The sequence below is a fragment of the Corapipo altera genome, unplaced genomic scaffold (assembly GCF_003945725.1).
Source record: "Corapipo altera isolate COAL_440 unplaced genomic scaffold, ASM394572v1 0, whole genome shotgun sequence".
Taxonomy (NCBI): Eukaryota; Metazoa; Chordata; class Aves; order Passeriformes; family Pipridae; genus Corapipo; species Corapipo altera.
In genome coordinates this window covers 16,622,706-16,645,381 of record NW_020884872.1, presented here as the reverse complement: position 1 = coordinate 16,645,381, position 22,676 = coordinate 16,622,706, and the positions used below count along the sequence as shown (strand labels likewise).

At 42.5% G+C, this 22,676-nt stretch overlaps 1 protein-coding gene across 1 annotated transcript; it reads left to right on the top strand.

Annotated features, from left to right (window-relative positions):
• The first annotated feature begins 560 nt into the window (after window positions 1–560).
• GRPR (gastrin releasing peptide receptor) lies at window positions 561–22,575 on the top strand. The gene is made up of 3 exons (XM_027650090.1): window positions 561–1,003; window positions 18,216–18,567; window positions 21,480–22,575. Exons 1-3 carry the CDS (start codon window positions 585–587, stop codon window positions 21,870–21,872), a joined length of 1,164 nt encoding a protein of 387 aa, XP_027505891.1. The 5' UTR covers window positions 561–584; the 3' UTR covers window positions 21,873–22,575.
• The last annotated feature ends 101 nt before the right edge of the window (window positions 22,576–22,676 follow it).

Genomic DNA, 22,676 nt, shown 5'->3' with positions numbered 1-22,676 from the left:
CGTGGGAAGGAAGCAGCGCAAGGACTGACGTCCAGAAGATCCTGCCTATAGGATCCGAGCCGCCAGCCGAGCCTCGCTTTTCCCCTCACTTTAAATCCAGCTGGCGGGGGCAGGCACTGAAAGCCGGAGAGGTTGGCAATGCAGCGTGGCAGCAACTCCCGAAAGTTCGTGCTTTCTGTAACTCCCTTGTTTCGGACTCGGAGCTGCTCGGCAGACCTGAAGCTGGGAGTTTAGCAAGCCCCGTTTTTGAAAATGCCTGCCACTTGCTGGTCTGTGAATTTGATAAATGGCCTTCCAGAGCTGAGGAATACACAACAACAAGACAAGTCTTGGAGGGAAAAGCAAATTTCAGGATTCAAACTATGCTAAAAGATGTTCTCCTTTCGTCTTACGGAAACAGGACTGTGGAGCAAGCTGCAGGTGCTTTTCAGTTTGGTTATTATCAAGATGTCTCACAAAGTGATATGACTTTTAAACTCTTCTGACTGCTTAAAGCCAGCAAGCAACAGCAAAATTAAAGCGAGAAATTTATGTGAGGACTTTCAAAGAGGAAAGCTGTCTTCCGAGAAAAGCAAAGTAGGACAATGGCATCTGGAGAGTGCTTTCTGCTAGACCTAGAAACAGATAATTTCATTCTCTACAACTTCTCTGTCAATCAGAGTGCAAACTTCTCCCTCCTCGGCGACGACTGGTTCTACCCAGCGTTCCTCTATGCCATCCCCACAATCTATGGGATAATCATTTTGATAGGCCTTATTGGCAATATCACTTTGATTAAGATCTTCTGTACTGTTAAATCAATGAGAAATGTCCCTAATTTGTTCATCTCCAGTTTGGCTCTGGGAGACCTGCTGCTTCTAGTGACTTGTGTGCCCGTGGATGCCAGCAGGTACCTTGCTGACGAGTGGCTGTTTGGCAGAACTGGATGCAAACTTATCCCCTTCATACAGCTCACCTCTGTAGGGGTGTCAGTCTTTACTCTCACTGCTCTGTCAGCTGACAGGTAAGCTTGGCTGCTGTCACCTTGAAAAGAAGCCTGTATAATTATAACTCCATAAAACGCACGACTACGAATGTGTATTTTCAGGTAACAAGTCTGTTTTTAATGTAATGAGGGAAAAAGAACCACCTCAGGTAATTTCTGGTGTTTGTTAGCACAGAACTTGAAGAGGATGCAGACTGAACACAGGATACTTTTTCTAGGCTAAAATAAATGTTTGTGCAATTTAGCTAATAGTCTACATTAAATTCAAATAGAAACGAGCAGATCAAGCTAAAGACCAGAGAGAGAAAGTGCTGCTAATGAAGCTCTGCTAAAAGGTAGCATGTTCACATTTGCCAAAAAGATAATTGATCCATATTTCATCAATGTGAAGGCATTGGAGCAGCAATTTAAAGTGCAGTGAAAATCAATTCTTTCTAGTGGTTTGCTTCCTTAAGGCTTATTATAGGTGAGGCAATATTTCATAAAATATTTTTCAAATATTAAAATGAGGATGCCTGAAGCCAGGAACCTCAGTTTGTGATAGCCGGTGTATTTCCCTTCATTAAACTGTTTACCCCTTTTCCAATAAAAACTGATCTGTGCTGTTGTTTCAGAAACTTCATCTTCCAATAATGTTTGATAAAAAGTAATGTGCAGTAAATATGCTATTTTAGAATTTGTTAAAACAACTTTGACTTTAACAAATTATATGCTTCTAATAAGCCAGCCCTATTTTTGATTTCTCTGAGGCTTTGAAAACTATCTCAGAACATTCAGATTTAAATTCAAAAGACATTTCCATTTGAAGGTTATTTGGAAGAATGGAGCCTACCTTTCTGGAAAGGTTGTAAGTATCGGGCATTGGCTTTTATGGAAACTCTTATGTACATCAGAAAAGACAGGATATTTTTCTTCTAATTTGGATACTTCAGAAAGAGATTAAGGAGCACATTGTCACCATGCTGAAGTGACACCAAATAACTGAGTGAAAAATTATTTCAGTTTTGTTTTGCTCAAAAAAGACCTTGGGACTGTATCCTCATTCACTAGTAAGTGAAACTAGGTTTACTTTGAGTAGCCCCTTGCATGCTACTCTGTGAGTTTCTTCCTAACCTGCTTGAAAACATCAGACTACTTTTTTCAGATTGCAGTGTGGTTTATGCACATATTTCAATATACTGTATGCGATCTCAAAGAAAGCAGATGACTCCTTAGAGTTTCAGAGGCAGAACAGTCAATATGTTTGTCAACTCCATGTTGGGATATGTATAAAAATAGCACTGCTTGTCCCAATAGCAGATGGCAAACAGACCTATATGTAGATAAAAGTCTTAAAGCAATGTGCTCGAAAAGTGTTGGGAAAATAGGAAAACTGCACAAACTCCCTAGTAAAGGACCACCTACACTTTTTCCTGAGTTTGATGTGGTGGCTGGATCCCACCTGAACTACTGTGAAGAAAATATTAGGAAAACAAGAAGTATTTCTCCAGGAAATTCATCTTTCCATTTTTAAGGAGTGTAAGAAAAGGAAAAATGCATTGTAAAGAAGATTATGTTATAGAGAGATTGTTGCTATCTGATCACGTGCCACATGAGATAAACGTTGCAAATGCTTTTACTGAGAAACACATCAATAGCACTTTTTGCCTGAAGTGAAAGAACAGAACAGAAAACAGCAGCTGTGCCAAGCTTGAGCTTTAGTGACTTTAAATTCTGAACTTCAGCTTTATCTGAAACATGTTAACCATCATGCTTTACTGGTTATCAAATATTACCACACTTTTCAATGTTCCCATTTCCAAGGAATCATTTTACCCTTTTCTAATGCATCTGTGATCCACTGCAGAAGGAGATAATAATGAAACTTTTAATTTTGTTAGATCTATGAATCTAAACTGCTGTGCATTGAAACACAATTGTCCCTTATCTGTTAGATTTGCTGAAGTTTCTATTTTGGTAAGTTAACAGCAGTGCTGGGATAATTTTGTTAGAAAATAATACAGTCTGTATTTTGTCAGCTCACAGCCCATTAGTCTATTTTCTTAAAATTGTCACTGTGAACTGCAGACCCCAGTATTAATCATGTCAAAACCACTTGGAAAATAACCGTAAAATGTAAAGGGAAAACTTCCAAGATGTCAGTTGAATGTGACCACCATGGTGATGCCTGTCTGGGACTGTGGAGGGTCTGTCAGCCCAACACTCTGCTGTAGCCCCATCTCTGTAGAGAGATGCAGAGCCTGACATGTGAGGTGGTTTCATAGACAACCATTTCTGAGGACAGACGTGACATTGCACAAAGGGAAACACCTGCAGAAGAAAGGGTTGTGGTGGTGAGACCAGGTAACATGAGGTCTCAGTAGTCCAGCAGGTAACACTGCTCAGGCACAGCTCATCTCACTTGGCTTTTGCTGTCTGAGGTGAGAAACCATTCCAGGATAGTCAGCAAGGTGTCCTAGTCCATGGAAAGAGATGCCTCCAGAAGAGACAGGATAAATCACCACATCAAGATACCTATCTCCCTCCTTGGATATAGAGGAAGCCTTGCTGTTTAGCACAGATTACATGCCTGTATTTGAGCTGGCTAATGCTCACGGATGTGAACCCTACCTGAGATACTCATATGAGGCATGTGAACGTCCCTGTTCTCATGAATCAAAGCCACAGACCATGGGAAAGGAAAAAATCTAAACGATCCGCTGTGAATAGCATCACATGGCACTGTATCCAAAGAAAGTGGGACCTGTCAATGTACTACAGAACTTTTGTCCCTAATTCATCCTCTGCAAAAAATTATAATAAAACCCTCTTGATTCCAGTGTCCTTCTACTGACAAAAGTAAGTGGGGACAACTGCTGGCATCACTGAAGACATCATTGTGATGCCTAGAGAGACCTGGCATAGCAGGGGTCAGAAATCTGCTGCGTAAAGAAAAGCATTGAAGTGTGATGCAAGAGGGTCATTTCCAGAGACACAAGATGGAAGGCAGGGTGTAGGTGTGATGAGCAGATAGAGCATGTGAGAGAGTGGTGAGACACTTTTATGCTGCATGTTTATGACAACGGTACAAATCGTCTCAGCTGCTTTGGATCACCTTCTGGAAACGAGGGGCCCAGTTTTAATAGGTTTTTGCACATCCCATATCATGGATGCAAGAGTGTACCTTCCTGAGGTATACTTTTATTCTTTCCATTTCCACTTTCCCCTGTGTTAGGAATCTATCATCTGCCAGTGACTGCACTCTGCTAAGTGCCAGCCTCCAGAACAGAGCACCAAAAGCTGCTCCGTGGTTTGACCCGCTGAGACCGAGGGGTTCTCCTAGAGGATTGACTATTCACTTGCAAAGTTCTTGAGGAGAAATAGAGGGACAAACTGCTGATCTCAGCTTTTCTGCAGTGGGAGCCTCCCAGCCTGCAAGTGCTCAGTGTACAAATGGACACAGAATAGCACACCTGCACAGGTTTGAGCAGGAAGGACCTAGCCAAAGGGTGCTTAGGTTGGCTCTGTGTACAATCAGAAATTAAAGGTAAATTATTTCAGACAGTATGCAAGAAAGGGCAAAAAAGAGTTAACAATATTAGAAATGTATTTCCCATGGTACCAATCCTCTGGCTGCACAGTGCTTGCATCTGTCTGACTGCTTTTGCAGGGGCAGTGGGAGCTGTCAGGTGATACCTGTTTTCCTGGGAGCGTGTCAAATTTGCAGAGCAGCCTGGAGAAGGTTAAGGCATGTGGTGTGCTTACAGCCACCTTCCATGAGTGATAAGGCGCCAGGGCTGAGTATACAAGAGCAAAGAAACAAGTGTTCCATGTGTGTGCATGCTGTAAATTACGTTGGCAGGGAAAGGACATTTGTCTGCCCTGCTACTCTGCACTGTTGAAGCAGTGGGTTTCTTCAGCTGCTGCTCAGCTCATCCCAGAAAAAAGGAAATTTGAGTTCGCCCATCGGCTTGCCCTCCTCCTCCTCAGTACAAGGATAAGGGGTACAGAGGCACTTGTGAGAGCTGTGACACCTGGGCTTCTAGCCTAGGCAGGGAGGCCAAGGCTGGCTCATCCAGGGACAGGAAATTAAGGAAAATCTTTGCACAGTAAGAGGAAAAGCAGACCACTTAATTGCCTATGTCATGGGAGATGTCTTTATTTAATTGACTTTCTCCCGTGACTGACAGAATTTATACATTTGCATTTGAATTACCCAGGCTGTCAAGCATTGATCATAGTTCCCCACTGTTTCACTGACGTTGTAAAAAATCGAAATGCCCCGGTGCTCATGCGGTGAAACCTTCCTGAGGTAATGCTGTTTTTACAAGCACACAGCAGAGTAGGTGTTAAGTGTAGTTGGAGTTTACAAGCAGCATCTTTACTTTAAGCACCTTGGATTATCTGGATTTTAGTACTGGAAAACTGCAGCAATGCCTACCAGCCAGAGGTGCCTGCTGTCCCATGGTGGGAGGGAGTGACAGTGTAGTGAGACACATGGAGTGACATTCCGTGTGAGATTAGGTTGCTTACCTTGGTAAGACCAGCTGCAGACAGCAGGAATTGCAGTCATGTGGGAGACCTGAAATGAGGATGTTAGCTTTGGAAATGTTGACCTCAGTGCTTTGGGTGCAGGGATGGTTTCAGGGATGCTGTAGCGCTTCCAGCTGTGCCAAGTCCCTTGGAATGCGTCACAGACATGACTTTTGATGTTCCTCTGAACTCATGTGACAGTTTGTTTATCTAAGAAATAAAACCTTCAAGCAACCCCCTCTCCAAAACAAAAAACAAAAAACCAAAAACAAAAACAACAAAAAAAGTGGTGGAAGGAAAGAAGCAAATCCAGAATTTCTAGAAATACACTTTTAAACATGCAAAAGTCTTTGTTTAGTGGACTCATGTCTTCTGTGATTTAGATGTCTCCAGCCCTTACTGTTAATACTACATGCAAAACCAGAGGAGGAATAATATCTACATGTCAGTTCATTTATTTTATTTTACAATCACTGGATTACGTCTCCACAAGAGGACTAGGGGAAGTATGCCACTCTAAAATAAAAGCTATGGAAAGCCAAACTGGATTGCAAAGTGGCACTTTTTTAAAAAAGTATGATCAGTTGTAAAGTGTCAGGTCCATGGTGGTTATGAATTTATTCTGGGCAGTATAGCCATGGCATTCATGAAATTCTTTCACGTTACTAAGGAACTATTTTGGCAATTGACTAGTGCTGTAATTTACTATGCAGCCCCAGGAAGGTTTGAGGGGGTGGCAGAGAAAGCTGCTCTCTGAACTACGAAGACAGCCTCTAATCCAGTCAGTGCAAGTCAGCAGAATGATACCCCACGTGTAGATTTTGGATCCACTGATGTGATCTCAGCCAGGAACGTCAGTCTTTCCAAACCGGGGAAGAAAACTGGAGGGACTTTGGGCCCCAGCCCAAAGCCTTCCCTTACACTGAAGCACTGGGCAGCCCCATCTCAACGCTCACTTCTGGCACAGTGTCCCTGCTGCTGCTCTTCACGTGCTGGTGGCACAGGGCACATGCAGAGTGACATACCCATATCTCTTTCAGCTGATGTACAAGAGTCTTAGATCCTCATTGCTGGCCACTGTGTCGATATAACACAAACACTCTTAGCACCCTTTCCTCAGCCCCTGAATCCATCTGCACCAAGAGCAACAGATCAAACAGCACAAACTTTCTGAATATCTTGATTAACCAGAGCAGATGGCCAAAACACAATAGATGCACTTCTATAACCAGGAAGATTAGAGCTTCCATTTATAGCAGTGGGACTAGTGTGCAAATCCGAGGTTAGAGTCAGTGCTAATGTGCTGGAGACTGTCAATATTTAAGCAATCAAAAGGAAGAAAAGTTAGATTACCTATTGTTTACATTTCAGTAAAACCTAAAACCCCCAATCAGTTGTCATGGTCTCACGGTACGAAGTGCTGTACACACTGTTAATAAGGAGAGCAACTGACCACGGAGAATTTGCCAGCTGCGTGTCCCAGCAGTGGGTTGGGATGTCAGCGTCGCTGCAGGGAGGTGAGCTTACAGTGGTCCCATCAATTCGTGTGTTACTTACCTGATGGTCAGATGTGGACAACAGTCTGGCTGAGAAGAGTAGAAGGCAGTTGAGCTGAAAAAGGAGAAGCAGGCACAACCTGTCCCGTATATGCAATGAAACATCCAGTAACTACTTTGCTCACAGACAGTCCCTGCTTTTCTTTATTTTTGAAAGAGACATCACCGCTAGCCCTATGGAGTCCCCTCACTTTTTTCTCAGCAGTTTGATGCCCAGGTGCCCACCTTAGCCCATACCATCTGGGACACCCTGGGCCACGAGCTCCTACCTGAGCTCCTGCCTGTAGCAGGCTCTTCAGTCCCCCACACATTGTCCACTGTGTAGGGCCTCCAGCAGAGCAAGGCCTTCCAATATCCAGAAGACCACCCTGTGCCCTGGGGCAGAAAAAAAGGACTTGGGCCTCTTGCAGTGCTGAGACACCAGAAGGCATCCCAGCAGCAAGCCAATTGCTATGGTGTAGAGGAAGGCAGAAAGCTGGAGACCCCTTGCGGAAAACTCTCCTCCTGATGCCAGGCTAGTGATCAGTTTAACTGGACTGCCGAAGACTGTGGAGCATCAAAGGGAGAAGCATTGTCAGGGCTTTGCCCATCCTGTCCTCGCTTGCCCTCTGGCTACAGTCAGTCTCTGAAGCTCTATAGGAAGGCAGGACAGAAAACAGTACCATGACACCCTGAGAGAAAGAAACATTTCTTCACACCTTCAGACAGCCCTGAAGCGTGAGATTTAGATGTGGACAGTCAAATGCCCTGGGAGAACCAGAGATGCAGATGCTGGACTAGGAGCTACTGTTCAGTTCAGCAGTATTTCTTGCCCACACCTGTGCACAGAGGCTACTGAGTATCTCATAGGATTTGGATTAAAACAGATCTTTTTAGTGACACTGGGTTATGTCCTAAATATTAAGACTAAAGTCTCACATACCACCCTACCCCTCTCTTGTGTGTGTCACTGTTATCCTCTCCGCTTAGAACTCATGCCATATCTCAAATCGAAATTTGTTTGACCTTTAACCACTGCATAATAGTCCAATTCACAGCATAGCTGAAAGGTTAAGAGAGTTAGGGTTGTTCAGTTTTGAGAAGAGAAGGCTCTGGGGAGACCTTGTAGCAGCTTTTCAATACATGAAGGGGTTTATAAGAAAGACAGAGAGGGACTTTTTACCAAGACCTGTAATGACAGGACAAGGGACAATGGTTTTAAACTGAAAGACAGTAGGTTTAGGTTGGACATAAGAAAGAAATTTTTTTATGATGAGGGTGGTGAGGCACTGGAACAGGTTGCTCAGGGGTGGATGCCTCATCCCTGGAAGTGTTCAAGGCCAGATTGGGTGGGGCTTTGAGTGACCTGATTTCATTGAAGATGTCCCTGCTCATTGCAGGGGTGTTGGGTTATTTGGCCCTTTAAAGATCCCCTCCTAACCAAGCTGTTCTATGGCTCCATGATAAGAGCAGTCAAGGATAGCACTAGATTGTTCAGCCCCAACATGTAGTGGTGATGATCTCTTATGACACTTACATTTACTGAAGCCACAGAAAGGACTTAAACATCATATAACTGGCTTAACTGTATATTGGATTACACTGAAATGATGGGAATCCCACAGGATATCTCATTCTGTCATGTGCAGGAGAGACGCACTAATGCTTTCTCTTGGTTTCCCCTTTCCTTGAAAGGGCACTAATTTTTTTGCATCACCTGCTCACTTGGGTCCTATATATACTATTTTACACCTGGCTGAGTTAAATGGCTTCTGTTAGACTATGGTCATTTACCCCAATGACTCTACAATAATTTTAGTCTGGTCATCCACTGTGTCATCTGCAAACTTTCCCAGCAAAGCTTTATAGCCTGCTCAAGGCAGCTGCTGATATGCACAATAAATAACACTGCATCTAGAGCAGGTTCCCAGGACCCAGGCTAGAAATGGCCCCACACACTGCTACCTTCTTGCCAGCTTGTTTGATGTGCTGCTGGGGAGGTCGTGGGGCTCGGGGTCCTCCCCTGGAACAGCTTCACACACACACACACACCCTAGTCCAGGACTCTGAATTTTAACTCTTTCCCTGTGGGAGTGAGGCAGGGATTGCATGGATAGGAGAGGGAGGACCACAGGTACCCAGGCACACACATGTACATATCTACATGCATGGTCACTCATGCCAACATGCCCATGGCAAGCTGTGCCTCCCTTGTACACCAGCATGGCCCACAGCCTATTTACATCACCTATCACATTGTGAAAAGAGATAAAATCCCCCTGAAATCTGCTGTGCTTTAAACAAGACAGCCTTATGTTAATTATCATCTGTTAGTAGGATTAACCTCTCTGTTATTCTACCTACAAAAGGCCTTGGGCAACCCGAGTACTTGCAGTTTTCTTGGTCACACCTTCCCACTTTTCTGAACTTCACAGCTTTGAAGCCAGTTCTCCATTTCTGGGGAAATCACCACTTTTTCGAGATTTGTAAAAAAATTAACACCAGTTGTTCCTCAGGCAGTTCCTTTAGTACTCCTAGGGGTAAATTATTCAGGCCTGCTGGTGTGAAACTGGTTTGTGTTAGCAGATGTCGGCTCACATCTTCTTTATTACATCTGACAAGTTTTCTGCTATGGCTGTAGTACTGCACACATAGTATAAAATCACATAAATCTCCCACAGATTTGGTCTTAAAGACAAATATCTGGTCATTGCTCATCACTTTATCTCATCCTTGTTCATATATTCACCATTTATGTGTATGCCTGACTTACTGATTATTTTTTTTGTTCCTGATGTATTGTAAAATGCACATTCGTCTGAATGTGACCTTTGATAATTTGTTGGCTCCTCCAGCTTCTCTTATCAGTCACCAACATTTTAAAACTCCAATATTTGCTGTCATTTACTTTTGCTTTTTTCCCCATCTGTTGCATATTGATTTTTTAAATTACTTCTGTGAGGTTTAAGCATGACTCCTCAATTTCTCTTATTCAGGGCAGCTTTTTGCCCTGCAGAGTTTTTTCATGGCAAGGTGGGAGACACCAGGGAGCAGGCTGGGGGGCAGCTACTAGCGTATAGTTAGTGTTGTTGCTTTTATGTTTGTATTCTCAGTCAGCTGATTTGACAGCTCCTTTTAACTTCAAGAAATCCTCTTCTCTAAAGTTCACAGAATCATAGGGAGGTTTGGGTTGAAAGGGTTAAAGATCATCTACTGCCAAGCCTCTGGTGTGGGCAGGGACACCTTCCACTAGACCGGGTTGCCCAAAGCCTTATCCAGCCTAGTCTTGGTTTATATATATATATATATATATATATAAAATACATATATTATATATATATATATACTCTCCTTCCACAAAATTAAGATAAGCACACCACAGCAGCTGTAGCTTATGGAAGTGCTAGTTTTTAGGTCAATGGTGTATTCTTTCTCTGTCAGAACAAGGAGCAGAATTGATTTATTGTACATCACAGGCAGAACCTTTGGGGTTGAGAAACTGCCGTTTTTAGAAACTCGAATGAATTTCTGTAACTGGCTCTGTGGGATGTCCAGCAGTTATGCCACCTGTTTAGGTTAGTTAGTGATGTTGTATTTATGTACCAAAGGTGGTGCTTTCAGGAGAAATACAGCAGATTATCTAGTAAAATGAGCGGTCCATGTCTGAGGCCCCTGCTTTCATTGTCCTGGTAAGAGTTCAGTCCTCAGGCATGCAAATCCCCTGATCCCAGCTTGTTGACAAGCCTGGAGACTTGGACTGAGCCAGCAAAGCCTTGGATGGAAAGCATCAGTGAGGTCTGCTCCTTTCCGTGCCTGATGACCCAGGTGCCAGCACCAGTTCTCCCAGCTCCACTCCAGATGCACAACACGTTACCAACCCCAGCACCAGCAAGCTGCTCCACCAGCATGTTTTTTTGGCATGAACATACATATCCCTCTGGCTGAGTGTTTTGAGCACATGTACCCTGCTGAGTTGGTGCTGAGTAGTTGGGACATTGGCTGTGGGGGAGAGCTCGCTGTTTTTCAAGTTAAAGGATGTTTATAAATGAATGGGTCCCAGCCCTCCTTCTGACATCAGGTCTCACATTTGTTTGCAAGGACTGCAACAAGCTGCAAAGCTGGCCCCATTGAAATCTTTGACTTAGAATCAGATGAAGATCATCTACTGGTAATAAATACCCTGGGTGCAGTGGGGGTCTTTCTGATGAGAAAAGCATCATCTGTGGGACTCACACTATTTCCTCTGGTAACCTTTACAGCCATTGTTTTTCATATATATAGTTAATTTATGAAATATTTTATGCTCTGGATGGTCATGATTGAGAATAGCACATTCATTATGAGATGATTACTGTTTAAATTCTGCTTCCCCAAAATGTAGTGCAGCTCAATCGTCTCTAAAACACTCTGCCTCAATTCTGAATTTAGTCATTCCTGGACTGAAATTCCCATTTGTCCAGATTCCAGGATAATATGGTAGCAGTATGCAGGTATACAGACTGAATTTTGAACACAGGCTTCAGAAAGTGAGAACTATGCCACTTCCGTCAATGCCTCCTTTTTCTTTTCATTTAAATGTTGCATTAATAAAAAGAGAAAGTAGGCAGTACCTGCCAATGTATCTAAGACTTGCCCATTAGAGATGTCTTTGTGCCCATATGCAATTTACTGAAGATTTTAATAACAGATGTTCACTCAAGAATCCTGCATAATAATGATAACTAAGTATGCAGAAAGCAGATAGACCCAGAATAGATTGTTGGAGTGTGTTGATGGGTTAGACAGTCTAGCAATTTTGTGGATTTATTGAATTGTCTTCAGAGCTATAAATATTCATAACATTCATGGTGGAAACAATAAAGAAAGTTTGTGGCATCTCATTTGTCATAAATTTCTTCAGATATTTAATAAGACTTGCTTTCCAAGTGGAATTTCACACTCAACAGGGCTCTATGTGCTTCATTTATGTAGTTTTTCCGTAGCATCAACTTTGTTGCCTTAGGCCTTTTTGCATGGTGATTGAGCCAGTCCTTCATATTATGTGGGCAAAACAATAATGTGATACTAGTAGAACATAATTAGAAATCTTAATGAGAGGATTTTTGTTCAGTCTATTGTCATACCAGGACCAGATCAATGTACGCGCATTAAGCTTACAAATGGGAACCGATGACTGAGGATTAGAGGGACTGTAAATTGCACAGCTTTTCTCCCAGTTTTGGTTACAAATGGGAACAGAAGAAGTGTGGGGATGTGCTGACTGAGAGGCAGTTCTTTCATCATTACCACAGGAAGTTGTGGCAATTTCAGGAGCTCGTTTTCTAGAGCTGGGAAGAACTCAGCATTTTCACTTCTCAGCAATTTACATGGCTGGTTTTTTTAGGACATCAGTCCATTCCAACTAATCCCTGCTTTTTAATTTAAATTTGAGATTCACATTAGCCCAACTTCTCAAAATAGAACTCAGTTTAAACAGATTCAAAACTTTATAAGTGGATTTCTCACTTTGGAGATAAGCAGAAAGTGGCAGTATGGCACATCTTTCTGCCAGCCTGATGCAGTCTAAACAGTGGGACTAGTAATGAAGCAAGGACAGGCAAGGCTTCTGAAATTCTGTTTGAACAGGTCTTAACACACTTGTTTTTTTAAAATCATTATACAAATTCAGGAGCAGGGCCCAGGATCTTTTTATGTAAACAGTGTAGGACATGGTAGCAGATGATACTATTTGGAAAAAACTTTCTTTGTGACTTAAGGAGTAAAACTTTCTTTGTCACTCCTGCAAATTCTTTTGGGAGGGGCAGGGTCCTTTTCCTCTCTAGAAAGGATGGGGGAGGCTTTTTTTTCTCTTCTTATATTTCTTGCAAGCATGAGGTTAAGCTGCAAGAAGATACACATGCTTGGAAGGACTGTGATAGAAAAGAGCAGTACTCTGTGGCAGAGTCTCTTTTAGCTGTTTTCTCTGCTGCACTCCCATTGCTGAAAAAAGTAAAGAAGCAAGAGTTATAAAAGCAACTTAGTGCCTCCTTTTAAGTCAGATTCAATCAATGAAAGGGAGGTAGTGGCAGGCACATAGCACTATACAAGGTGTGCTGTCATATTCGGTCACCAGGAATATCTCTGACAGCCACTGACCTCTGTGACCAGCCACCTTCACTGCCATGAGGGAGGGATGTTCCTTTCCCACTACCATCATAAAAGAGGAAAGCACGATGAGGCTGCCTATAGAACCAGCTTCTCCACACAGCATAAAGTTACTTCCCTAAAAACACAAACCCCAGACATTTAGACATATGGAGCGAAGTTAATTTAAATCCAAGGGAAACATCTGATTTTCCTCCCGTGCTTTAGTTGTTTTAATTTAATTTTTGTGGCTGTTGTAGCAGGCATAAGTAAGTGGATGAAGGTGACAGGAAAAAGCCATGAGGGAAGAACTGAGGCTGCAGTGTTACAGATAAGGTCCTTTCTTCCCCAGAGAGTAAAATTTCAGCGCTGTATGTCCCTATGCTTAGAAACATATAGGCATAATGGCTTTGCAGGCAGAGTCTGTTTATGCTTCAGCTGATATGTATTTTCTTGGCTCAGTTGAGGAGCACAAGGATGCATAAAGTATTTTGTGCCAGCAGAGAAAATGCTCCTAGGAAATTTTGACATCTGTTTGGGGCCTTATTTTGATCTGTGTCTTTGGAAAGTATACCTGGAACTGTCTTTTCCATGGTAAAGCTACTTCTGTGCTTATATTTGAAGCTGCAGCTTTGGGGCTAAGTCCACGGTATTAACCAATGTTTGCATAGTCCAAGTTTTAGAGTACATTAGGTGATGCTATCGTTAGTTATGTTATTATTAACACAAGGATAATGACATAGTTTTCTATTTGCCTGTCATATTAACCTCAGTGTAGAAAGTATTTACCACAGAAAGACCTTTGGTGTGCCACATTTTAGTGGTTTATGGTCATTTCAGTAGTTTCAGTTCTGAGAAACAATTACTCAATAAGTACAATAGAGATCCTAAGAGATGTATATAAGACATGTCCAAGGATTCAGTGGACATGCACATGCTCTGTGAGATCTTACCAATCCACAACAAATTTTGAGGATTAGTTTAGGAAGTGATCAGACATTCTGGGTTGAAGCAACCCTCTCACCAGCTTCCTCTTGGAGGCCTGGAGATTGACCTGGGACAGCACCAGAGCAGTGACTGTGGCTGGTGTAGGAGAGGATTTCCCTACAGGGTCCATCATGGTGCCTCAGGAACTGCAGTTATATTAAGTGCACTTAAGAGTGCCCGATGTGTAATTTCTTTTTGTGGGCTCCTTTGAACAAGACTGAGAAGCATGGAGATGATTGGCATCCATCCTGGCCCAAAGGCAGCTGCAGTGCATGCAGCAGGTTGCTGCTTAACAAGCACAGGGGGAACAGAGAAATTCAAAGAGTGGGCAGTAGTAAAGGTCAGCATCTCTTTCATATTTCTGATCAGATCATCAACCCAGTCATTTTCATCTGGGCTGTTTGACAACTGGAGAGAGATTGGAGTTGACATGAATTCTTGACTATCTCTTTTTATTCAGCTGAATCTTCAGAAGGTATATTTTTAAGCTTTGGCCTTTGTTGTAGGGCATGAATCCTACCTCTGGTTTATAATGTTTTTCAAAAATTTCTTTAAAAGCGGATATGGAAAGGAGTTCAGCTGAAAAAAAAATAAATATATTAAACAATAATGAGAGACTGAATGTGAAGTGATAAATCCAGGGCCATGTCCAGATTTACTGCAGACAAGTTGAACATGTGACACGTACTGCCTGAGCCCATGTTACTATATGGGTTAAAAATAATGCTGTGATAAGACCTTTGCAGGAAAGCTTGCTTGACTGGCTATGTAGGTCCGTGGCTCCACTGAGGTATATAGGCATATTCGTCAATGTCCCCTTTAAAGTGGATAGAAATATTCACATGCTGGCTGTTAAATGTGGTAAAGTTATGTGCTATGTGCCTCAGGCTAACTCATTGAAAAAGAAATTGCAGAGGACAAAGCTGTGGAGAGCTTGAATTTTTATTTGACATACAGACTGGAAATATATGTGCTGAAAAGCAGAATGAGCTGCTGCTCAAATCCAGTCTACCTTGATGAAGTTCTTAAGAAATGTCAAATAAATTATAAAACTCGAGGTTGACCCTGCCAGGAAGGTGGTGCAGGAAAGTAAAGGAATGAAGGCATTTCTGAGCCTCACTCAGAAACCAACCAGGAGCTGCAGCTTTTTCATCCCCTGAACACTGACCAGAGGAAAACCTCCTAGTGGTGTCTCAGCCCAAGCTCCAACTGGGGGGTCCAATTCCTCATGTGTAGCCCCTACCCTTTGTGCCCTTACTGCAGAGAGTAGCTATACTCTTCCATGCCATTTCCCAGAACCTGTTATCAATAGACCATTACAGCAGCTACCCAGGGCACGCCTGACCTCTCAGGCTATAAACTGGATGTTAAGAGGCCTGTGAGATAGGAGGATGCTCCTGTCCTCATCCCCACTGTGGAACTCCCCGCCCTGAGAGAGGTAGTGGGCATTCCTGGCTGAACCTGAGGATATATAATCTTGGGGTCTTGGAACTTCTGGTACCACTCGTGGGATCGAGAGAAGGCCTGTGACCACCACTCTCAACCAGACTGAGACCACCACTCTCCACCAGACTGCAGCCACCTCTCTCGACCGAACTGCAACCACCACCCTCGACCGGCCTGCAACAGCACTCTCACCAACGGGTTTTCCCTCTCCTTTTACTTTGGACTCAGGGGGGACTATGTGGGGCTCAGCACGGGGAGAGGGGGGCCCAACGAACACCACTCTGTTCATGCCCCAGGGTGCTGGGTTATGCATTTGGGTTTTGTGGGTTAAAACCAATTGCTTGTCTGTATAATTGTATTTATTGTATTATTTTTATTAAATTGTTATTCTGACTCTTTTGAGTTGGGTTCATTTTCTCCTGCCAGTTTACCTTTAAACCAGCACACTAGTAATCAGTGCCAGCATTCCTAGCCATTTCTAATTATGTTCTCTCAAAATTACATTGTTTGTAAATGCCATCTCTAATTAAAATATACTAATAACTTGAAACAGATTAATTTTCTGTCTCCCCCTACTCTGTTAGTGTTAATAAAAATTAAAGAGATTTTCTCTTTCTCTGTATTCTTTAACTTATTCATGTTCCTGGAAATTAATGCTGTAAAATACTGTCTCAGCTGGCTATATTTTACAAGAAAATCCCTGAAATAATCATGCTAATATGCCATATTGATAAGCATATGATAAGCATACAATAAACATCTGCAGAAAAACTTTTGCATTACTAAATTTAATACTTTGATATATTATTAATTTCCTTCTGCATTTCTCTTCCTTAAGGTTTAGTGAAGATTTTCAGTTAGCTAGTGTTTCTGTCAATAATCTATATCTGGTCAGTTAGACTGTAAATCAAGCTATTTCAACAACACTGTTTTAGTAATCTGCCTTCTGTTCTATTACTGCAATAGCTGTAGCATCATATTTGTTCAAGTACCATGATTTTCTTGACCTGAGATTATGATCTGGTGCTGGAATGTTGTGCTTTGTAGTATGACGCCACTTAATCCCCAATTTTAGAGTGCAAGTTAAAGAGGTGTTAAGCAAGCCTTAAAAATACTGTGTCTGGCCACTGCAGCTGCATAGCTGGAATAAAGGGAGAACTTGTAGAGCTTGGAGAATAAGTGGTTAAACAGCAAACTGTTGAGCAAAGTGTCTGTAGTACATGAAAGAAAAAATCATCTACACAAGACATCTGTATGAAGGAACATCTGCAAATGACAAAATGTCCAGATACAGTCTTTATAAAAATAAGCATAAATAAATGGAAATATGTATGTAATTATGTTTAATGTATATACATGCATCTATAAATATAAATATGTTTATGTCTATAAAATATACTCAGAGATATGTAGACACAATCATACCTACATAGAGGGAAAGAGTAGGTGTGCTGAGCAGGATATTGCGTATAATCAGACGTTGAATTCGTGCTTATCCTGCAAATGAAGCAATTATCCAGCTAAAACAGTGCGGGACTGATAGACTCCTCCTTCAAATGTTTAGCCTTAGATAATGCAGACTGTAGTAAGTGGGGAATCATGAAGTGTCCCCAGAGCATGGGTTTTGGCTGACCAAGGGGGTACCAAATGCACCTCAGGCAGTGTGAGGTAGATCCTGGAAGAAATATCCTACAGTTTGTAACTGGTATGATGATGACCCTAAATACTAATTTAGGAAACCTGTAGATATTCCTTCCTAATTATCTTTTTTTTTCTACCATGTTTCTTGAATGCATATGTGAGTTGTGGTTTACTTGGAGTGTGAACTCCTGCCAGAGCAGGGCTCCAGCGTATATGAAGCTCTGATGTTTTCCATTCTTCTCATTACACACATCAACTTCAAATAAGTTTGATTCTATGATTTTCTTGGATTCTAAAGTACAATTTTCTGAAAGGCTGAAATAATAAAAGACAAAATTTCAAATCAGAAATGTCTTCTACATATCTAGCATAGCAAGCAATATTTATTTTTTTTCTGCAAGAAACTCAGTTAGTAGTTCTGGCTACTTAATCTGAGTGCATTGAGTTAGGGACAACTCTTGCCAGCTGCACCACCAAATAGCAATTAAAACACGCAATATGCTCTTTGTAGCTTGACTAAAAATAATCTGTGGCTTGCAGGAGGCCAGCACACTCACAGCTTGAAACGTGTGGCAAAATCTCAACCCAGTTTCCTTCAATACTATTCTGTGAAAGCTGCTGTACGCTTTTGAAGAGAAGTCTATGATTGCACTTCCTGTCTTAATGCTATTTGGACACATATTAATGTCATTAATATTAATTTACATGTTAATGTCAGTTAGCACTGTGCTTTGTTGGGTTGATTGCAAATTAAATGAACTCATAATCAATACACGTGAAACTGAATGGAGCCATGACAGGTGGCTCTGGTTTAAAATGAGAAATCTATTGAAAACATTGAAATTTAAAACATCAGAAAAGAAATCAGTCTTGAATAAAGGAGGCTTTCATTTGGGTTTTTACTTCTGAATGAAAGGGAAAAGCAGGAATACAATGTCTGAATGTTGAAGTCAATAAACTATTTCCTTTTTTTTTGTTTTTTTTAGGTATAAAGCTATAGTAAGGCCAATGGAGATCCAAGCATCCCATGCACTGATGAAGATCTGTGTGAGAGCTGCTATAATCTGGATTGTATCCATGTTGCTTGCCATCCCTGAAGCAGTGTTTTCAGATCTGCACCCTTTCCATGACAAAGGGACTAATAAAACCTTCATCAGCTGTGCTCCTTACCCTCATTCAGATGGGCTGCATCCCAAAATTCATTCAATGGCATCATTTCTCATATTTTATATCATTCCCCTATCTGTAATTTCAGTATATTATTATTTTATTGCTAAGAATTTGATCCGGAGTGCTTACAACATCCCCGTGGAAGGAAATGTACATGTGAGGAAACAGGTAGAGATTTGACTTTCTTCAAAAATCCACATTCTCTTTGAATCTGGGAGGAAAGATGGAATACAGAGAAATTTATACTGGAATAGACTGCATTTGTTGTGCTAATTTTAATAGATTACTTGGGGTAAAAGAATTAAAATGGTTGAAAGAAACCATGACACAGGGCTAAACAGTTAAAGCATCACCTCCTATTTCTAAGTTCAGAGACTTTGGCAGAGCGGTTACCATGGCAAGCATAGCAGGAGACCCATGCCAAAGCCTGGAAAGGTGTTGACTGGTATGCAGGGAAAGAGGCAGAGCTGGATACAGTGTTTAGAGATTGAATCAGAGGGGTGACGTGGGAGAAAATCAAAACTTCTGAAAGTTGTTTTGTCAGAGAGAGGACCTTGGATAAAGCCTTACCTGTTTCTAAACAGCTTATTGACCTTGACATATTTATCTTATTTGTCTCACCTCTTCCTTTCAACTGAGGTGTGCTTCAACCTCAGGTAAACTGACACAAGCTGTTCTTCAGCTGAACAATTGTCCACACAATTGCACTCAGCTGACACCTCCACCTTAGGCTGACCCAACACAATTATGTCACATAGCTTTCAGGTGCTATGGTGAAGAGCTAGGCCTGCAAAAACTTGGGTTTTGCCCATCAAATAAGGTGCAATCTCTGAAATCCTTGTCCTTTTCCCCTTCTGAATGCACGTAAATCTTTCTCCCCTGCAGGCCATTTCTCTGCTGATCCGATGGCTGTTTTGATTAGTGACAATAAAGTGAGCAGTAAAAGCAGTCCTTTCACCCTTTGGTTTTGGGGAGAGAGCTCTAAAGAAAGCAAAAGGCCAGGCTGCAGTCTAGCACCCTCAGTCCATCATTCCTGTCCTGCAGTGCATTCGAGAGCTATAGATCTCCATCTGAGATAACTGGTATCGATTTCTTTATTGCATTGCTTCCTTTCTTTATAGTGCAGATGTGGCCTCAATAGCCCTATATCAAATTAAGCATACATTTAAAAAGAATATATGGTTTAGCCAAGGAGAGCCCTTTCTCAAAGGATTTAATTTTCAGCCCGTTCTCTGGAGACATTATCACCTGGTACATGTCAATCCTCCCTAAGCTCAGTGGCTGATTTTCACTCAGTGCCATTAAAAGGGCACCAAATAAAGTCAAAATGGGCTTGTCAGGTCTCTCGTGCCTGCTTCCTGCTTGCAGCTGCCCTGAGGAAAGATGAGCCTGTGTAAGATGCTCAGTTTCTGATTTACCTGTGCAGCTTGGAAGGGGAGGTAGGATAGCAAAGTGTCCCTAGAGTCTGGCTAGGCACTGCAGCTGCACTAGGGCAGGAGCAAGGGCATTGGGGCTGGGGCTATATGGCAGTTTCAGGTCATCCACGTCCTACCTAAATACCTGGAGTGGGATGCTACAAATTCCCTAGAAGCACCTGTAAAGAGTTGCAGGGATTGCCAGAGAGGAGAACATTACTAAGCCCTAAAAAGTCAGCAGTGTTATACTTTCCAATCCTGCAAACTCTGGCTGCACAACCTCTCCCAGAGAGCAGTACTTTTCTGAGCAGCTCTGTCTGTCCTCTCCTTTTGGGCAACCTCGATCATGGGTTTTGTGCTCATTAGGAAAAGAGATCACAGAATCAACTAGGTTGGAAAAGACCTCTGAGATCATCTAGTCCAACCTGTGACCTCCCACCACATTGTCAATTAGACCATGGCACTCAGTGCCAAATCCAGTCTTTCCTTAAACACCTCCAGGGACTCCACCATCTCCCTGGGCTGCCCATTCCAATGCCTAGTTGTTCTTTCTGTGTAGAACTTCTTCCTTAATGTCCAACCTGAACTTCCGCTGGCACAGCTTAAGACCGTGCCCTCTTGTCCTATTGCTGGTTGCCTGGGAAAAGAGACTGATCCCCACCTGGCTACAACCTCCTTTCAGGTAGTTGCAGAGAGTGATGAGGTCTCCCCTGAGCCTCCTCTTCTCCAGGCTAAAAACCCCAGCTCCCTCAGCCACTTTCCTGTGCTCCAGACCCTTCACCATCCTCATTGCCCTTCTTTGGCCTAGTGGCACTTGTGGACAAAAGACAAGGTATGGTTTACCTCAGCTTCCCTCAGTTGAGCAATACCTTTGGGTTGACTCCAAGCATGTAGAAGTAAGTAAAACAAAAGTGTGTCCTGTGTGCATGAAGGCTGTACTGCGTGTTAGCTGGCTTTGTAAAAGCACCTTTCCCTGACAAAGCTCAAATTCTGCTCAGAGGTGTTCATCCATCTGTTCACCACCTGTATCTGTCTTCTGCTGGTGGCTCCAGTGCTTTCAGCTGAAGGATCCACCTTGCCACTGCCTCGGTGTTTCCCCAAGTACAGAATATCCTTTCTCTGTTTCTCCATCTCCTTCAGACTCCTAGTGCTGCACTTGATCTCAAAGGGCTGTAAGCTGTTGACAGCAGTTTTGTGTACATATACCACATGGCCCCATGGCAGAATGTCCTGCATCTGGGCTCTCTGAAAAATCCCAGACTCCTACCTGATAATTAATTATAATAATAATACTACTAATAATAAAGTAATATATTAAAATTGCATATGATTGTATATATTATATGTGGATAACTAATGCAAATGTCCACACTTTTGTTGCCTGAGCTGGGATTTTGCAAACTGACAAGTCAATGGAATTTTTTCTCTAAACAGGAAAGACTACTTCTTATGTAATAAATTTTTATAATTATTTGGTTTTGAGGGAAGGGAGTTGAGGAGAGATGAGGAGAGTTCTTGACTCTGTCTACCTGCAGTCCAGATTTCCCTGCTCTGGACATCCCACCTGCCATGAGCTAGCCCCAAACCTGCAGCACTGGTAAAAATTGTCAGCTACTGGTCTGAGCTGGAATAGCAGCTAATCTGCATCTCTCTTACTTCTTCCAGATTGAATCCCGTAAGCGCCTGGCCAAGACTGTACTGGTCTTTGTGTGCCTCTTTGCCTTCTGCTGGCTTCCCACTCACATCGTCTACTTATACCGGTCCTACCACTACTCCGAGGTGGACACCTCTGTGCTGCATTTCATTGCCAGCATCTGCGCCCGGATCCTGGCCTTCACTAACTCTTGTGTCAACCCATTTGCTCTCTACCTGCTCAGCAAGAGCTTTCGGAAACAGTTCAACAACCAGCTGCTCTGCTGCAGAGCTCGCCTCCTCATCCGGTCCCAGAGCATGGCCAGGAGCACCACAAGAATGACCTCCCTCAAGAGTACCAACCATTCCCTGGCCACCTTCAGCCTTATCAATGGCAACCACCTTTGCCATGAGGGCTATGTCTAAAGGGCACAGTAAGGCACCACTGTATCATGTACTTAGCACGGTAGCTTGACTTTGCTCCAGGAGGGGTGGTGAGTAGCACACACATGAAGGCACACATGGATGCAAGGAGGTCTGATGTGCTCAGAGAACTCAGAGGAGCTTGAAGCATCTAACATTTCATCTTAGACTGAGGTTGAAGTATCCAACATTTCACCCTGGACTGAGGCATCATCAGAGCATCAAATCTTTGAGCACCAGCCCACGGGAGCTCCCTGGGAAGTGCTGCAAGAAGTTGCTTCAAGACCTGCTGCTTCTACTGAGAGCAAAATGAGCACCTTAAGATCAAATATTGTTTGGCTCTGCAGAATCTTCATCACTTTCTGCTCAATCCCAAACTCATGCAGATTTACAGCAGTGACAAAGACCATATCAGGTGCACACAGTTTGTCAGAACAGTTTCATTCATCAGTTCATGGTAAAATATATTTTGACATAGAAATAAATCCATTTAAATAAGGTAAATACTTTTACAAAGGAGTTCACTGCAGGTCATTTACAGACTTTTCAAGTATTTATTAATGTTCTGAGTACAGTATTAATTCATGGTATAAAATGTATCAACAGTTTACTGGGGCATGTCAGTGGCCCCATCTGAAATGAATAGTATCTTGCACCACATCAGTGTGAAAGCAGTAACACGAATAAATGTGAGTTGGAATATGTTTAAAGTTTTCAAATGTGTGAGCTGTTGCCATGTTGTGGAGGAGACAGCAGGGTGATTTCCAAGCGTTACTGTTTTGCTATTTCTGTCTTCAAGGTGTGAGA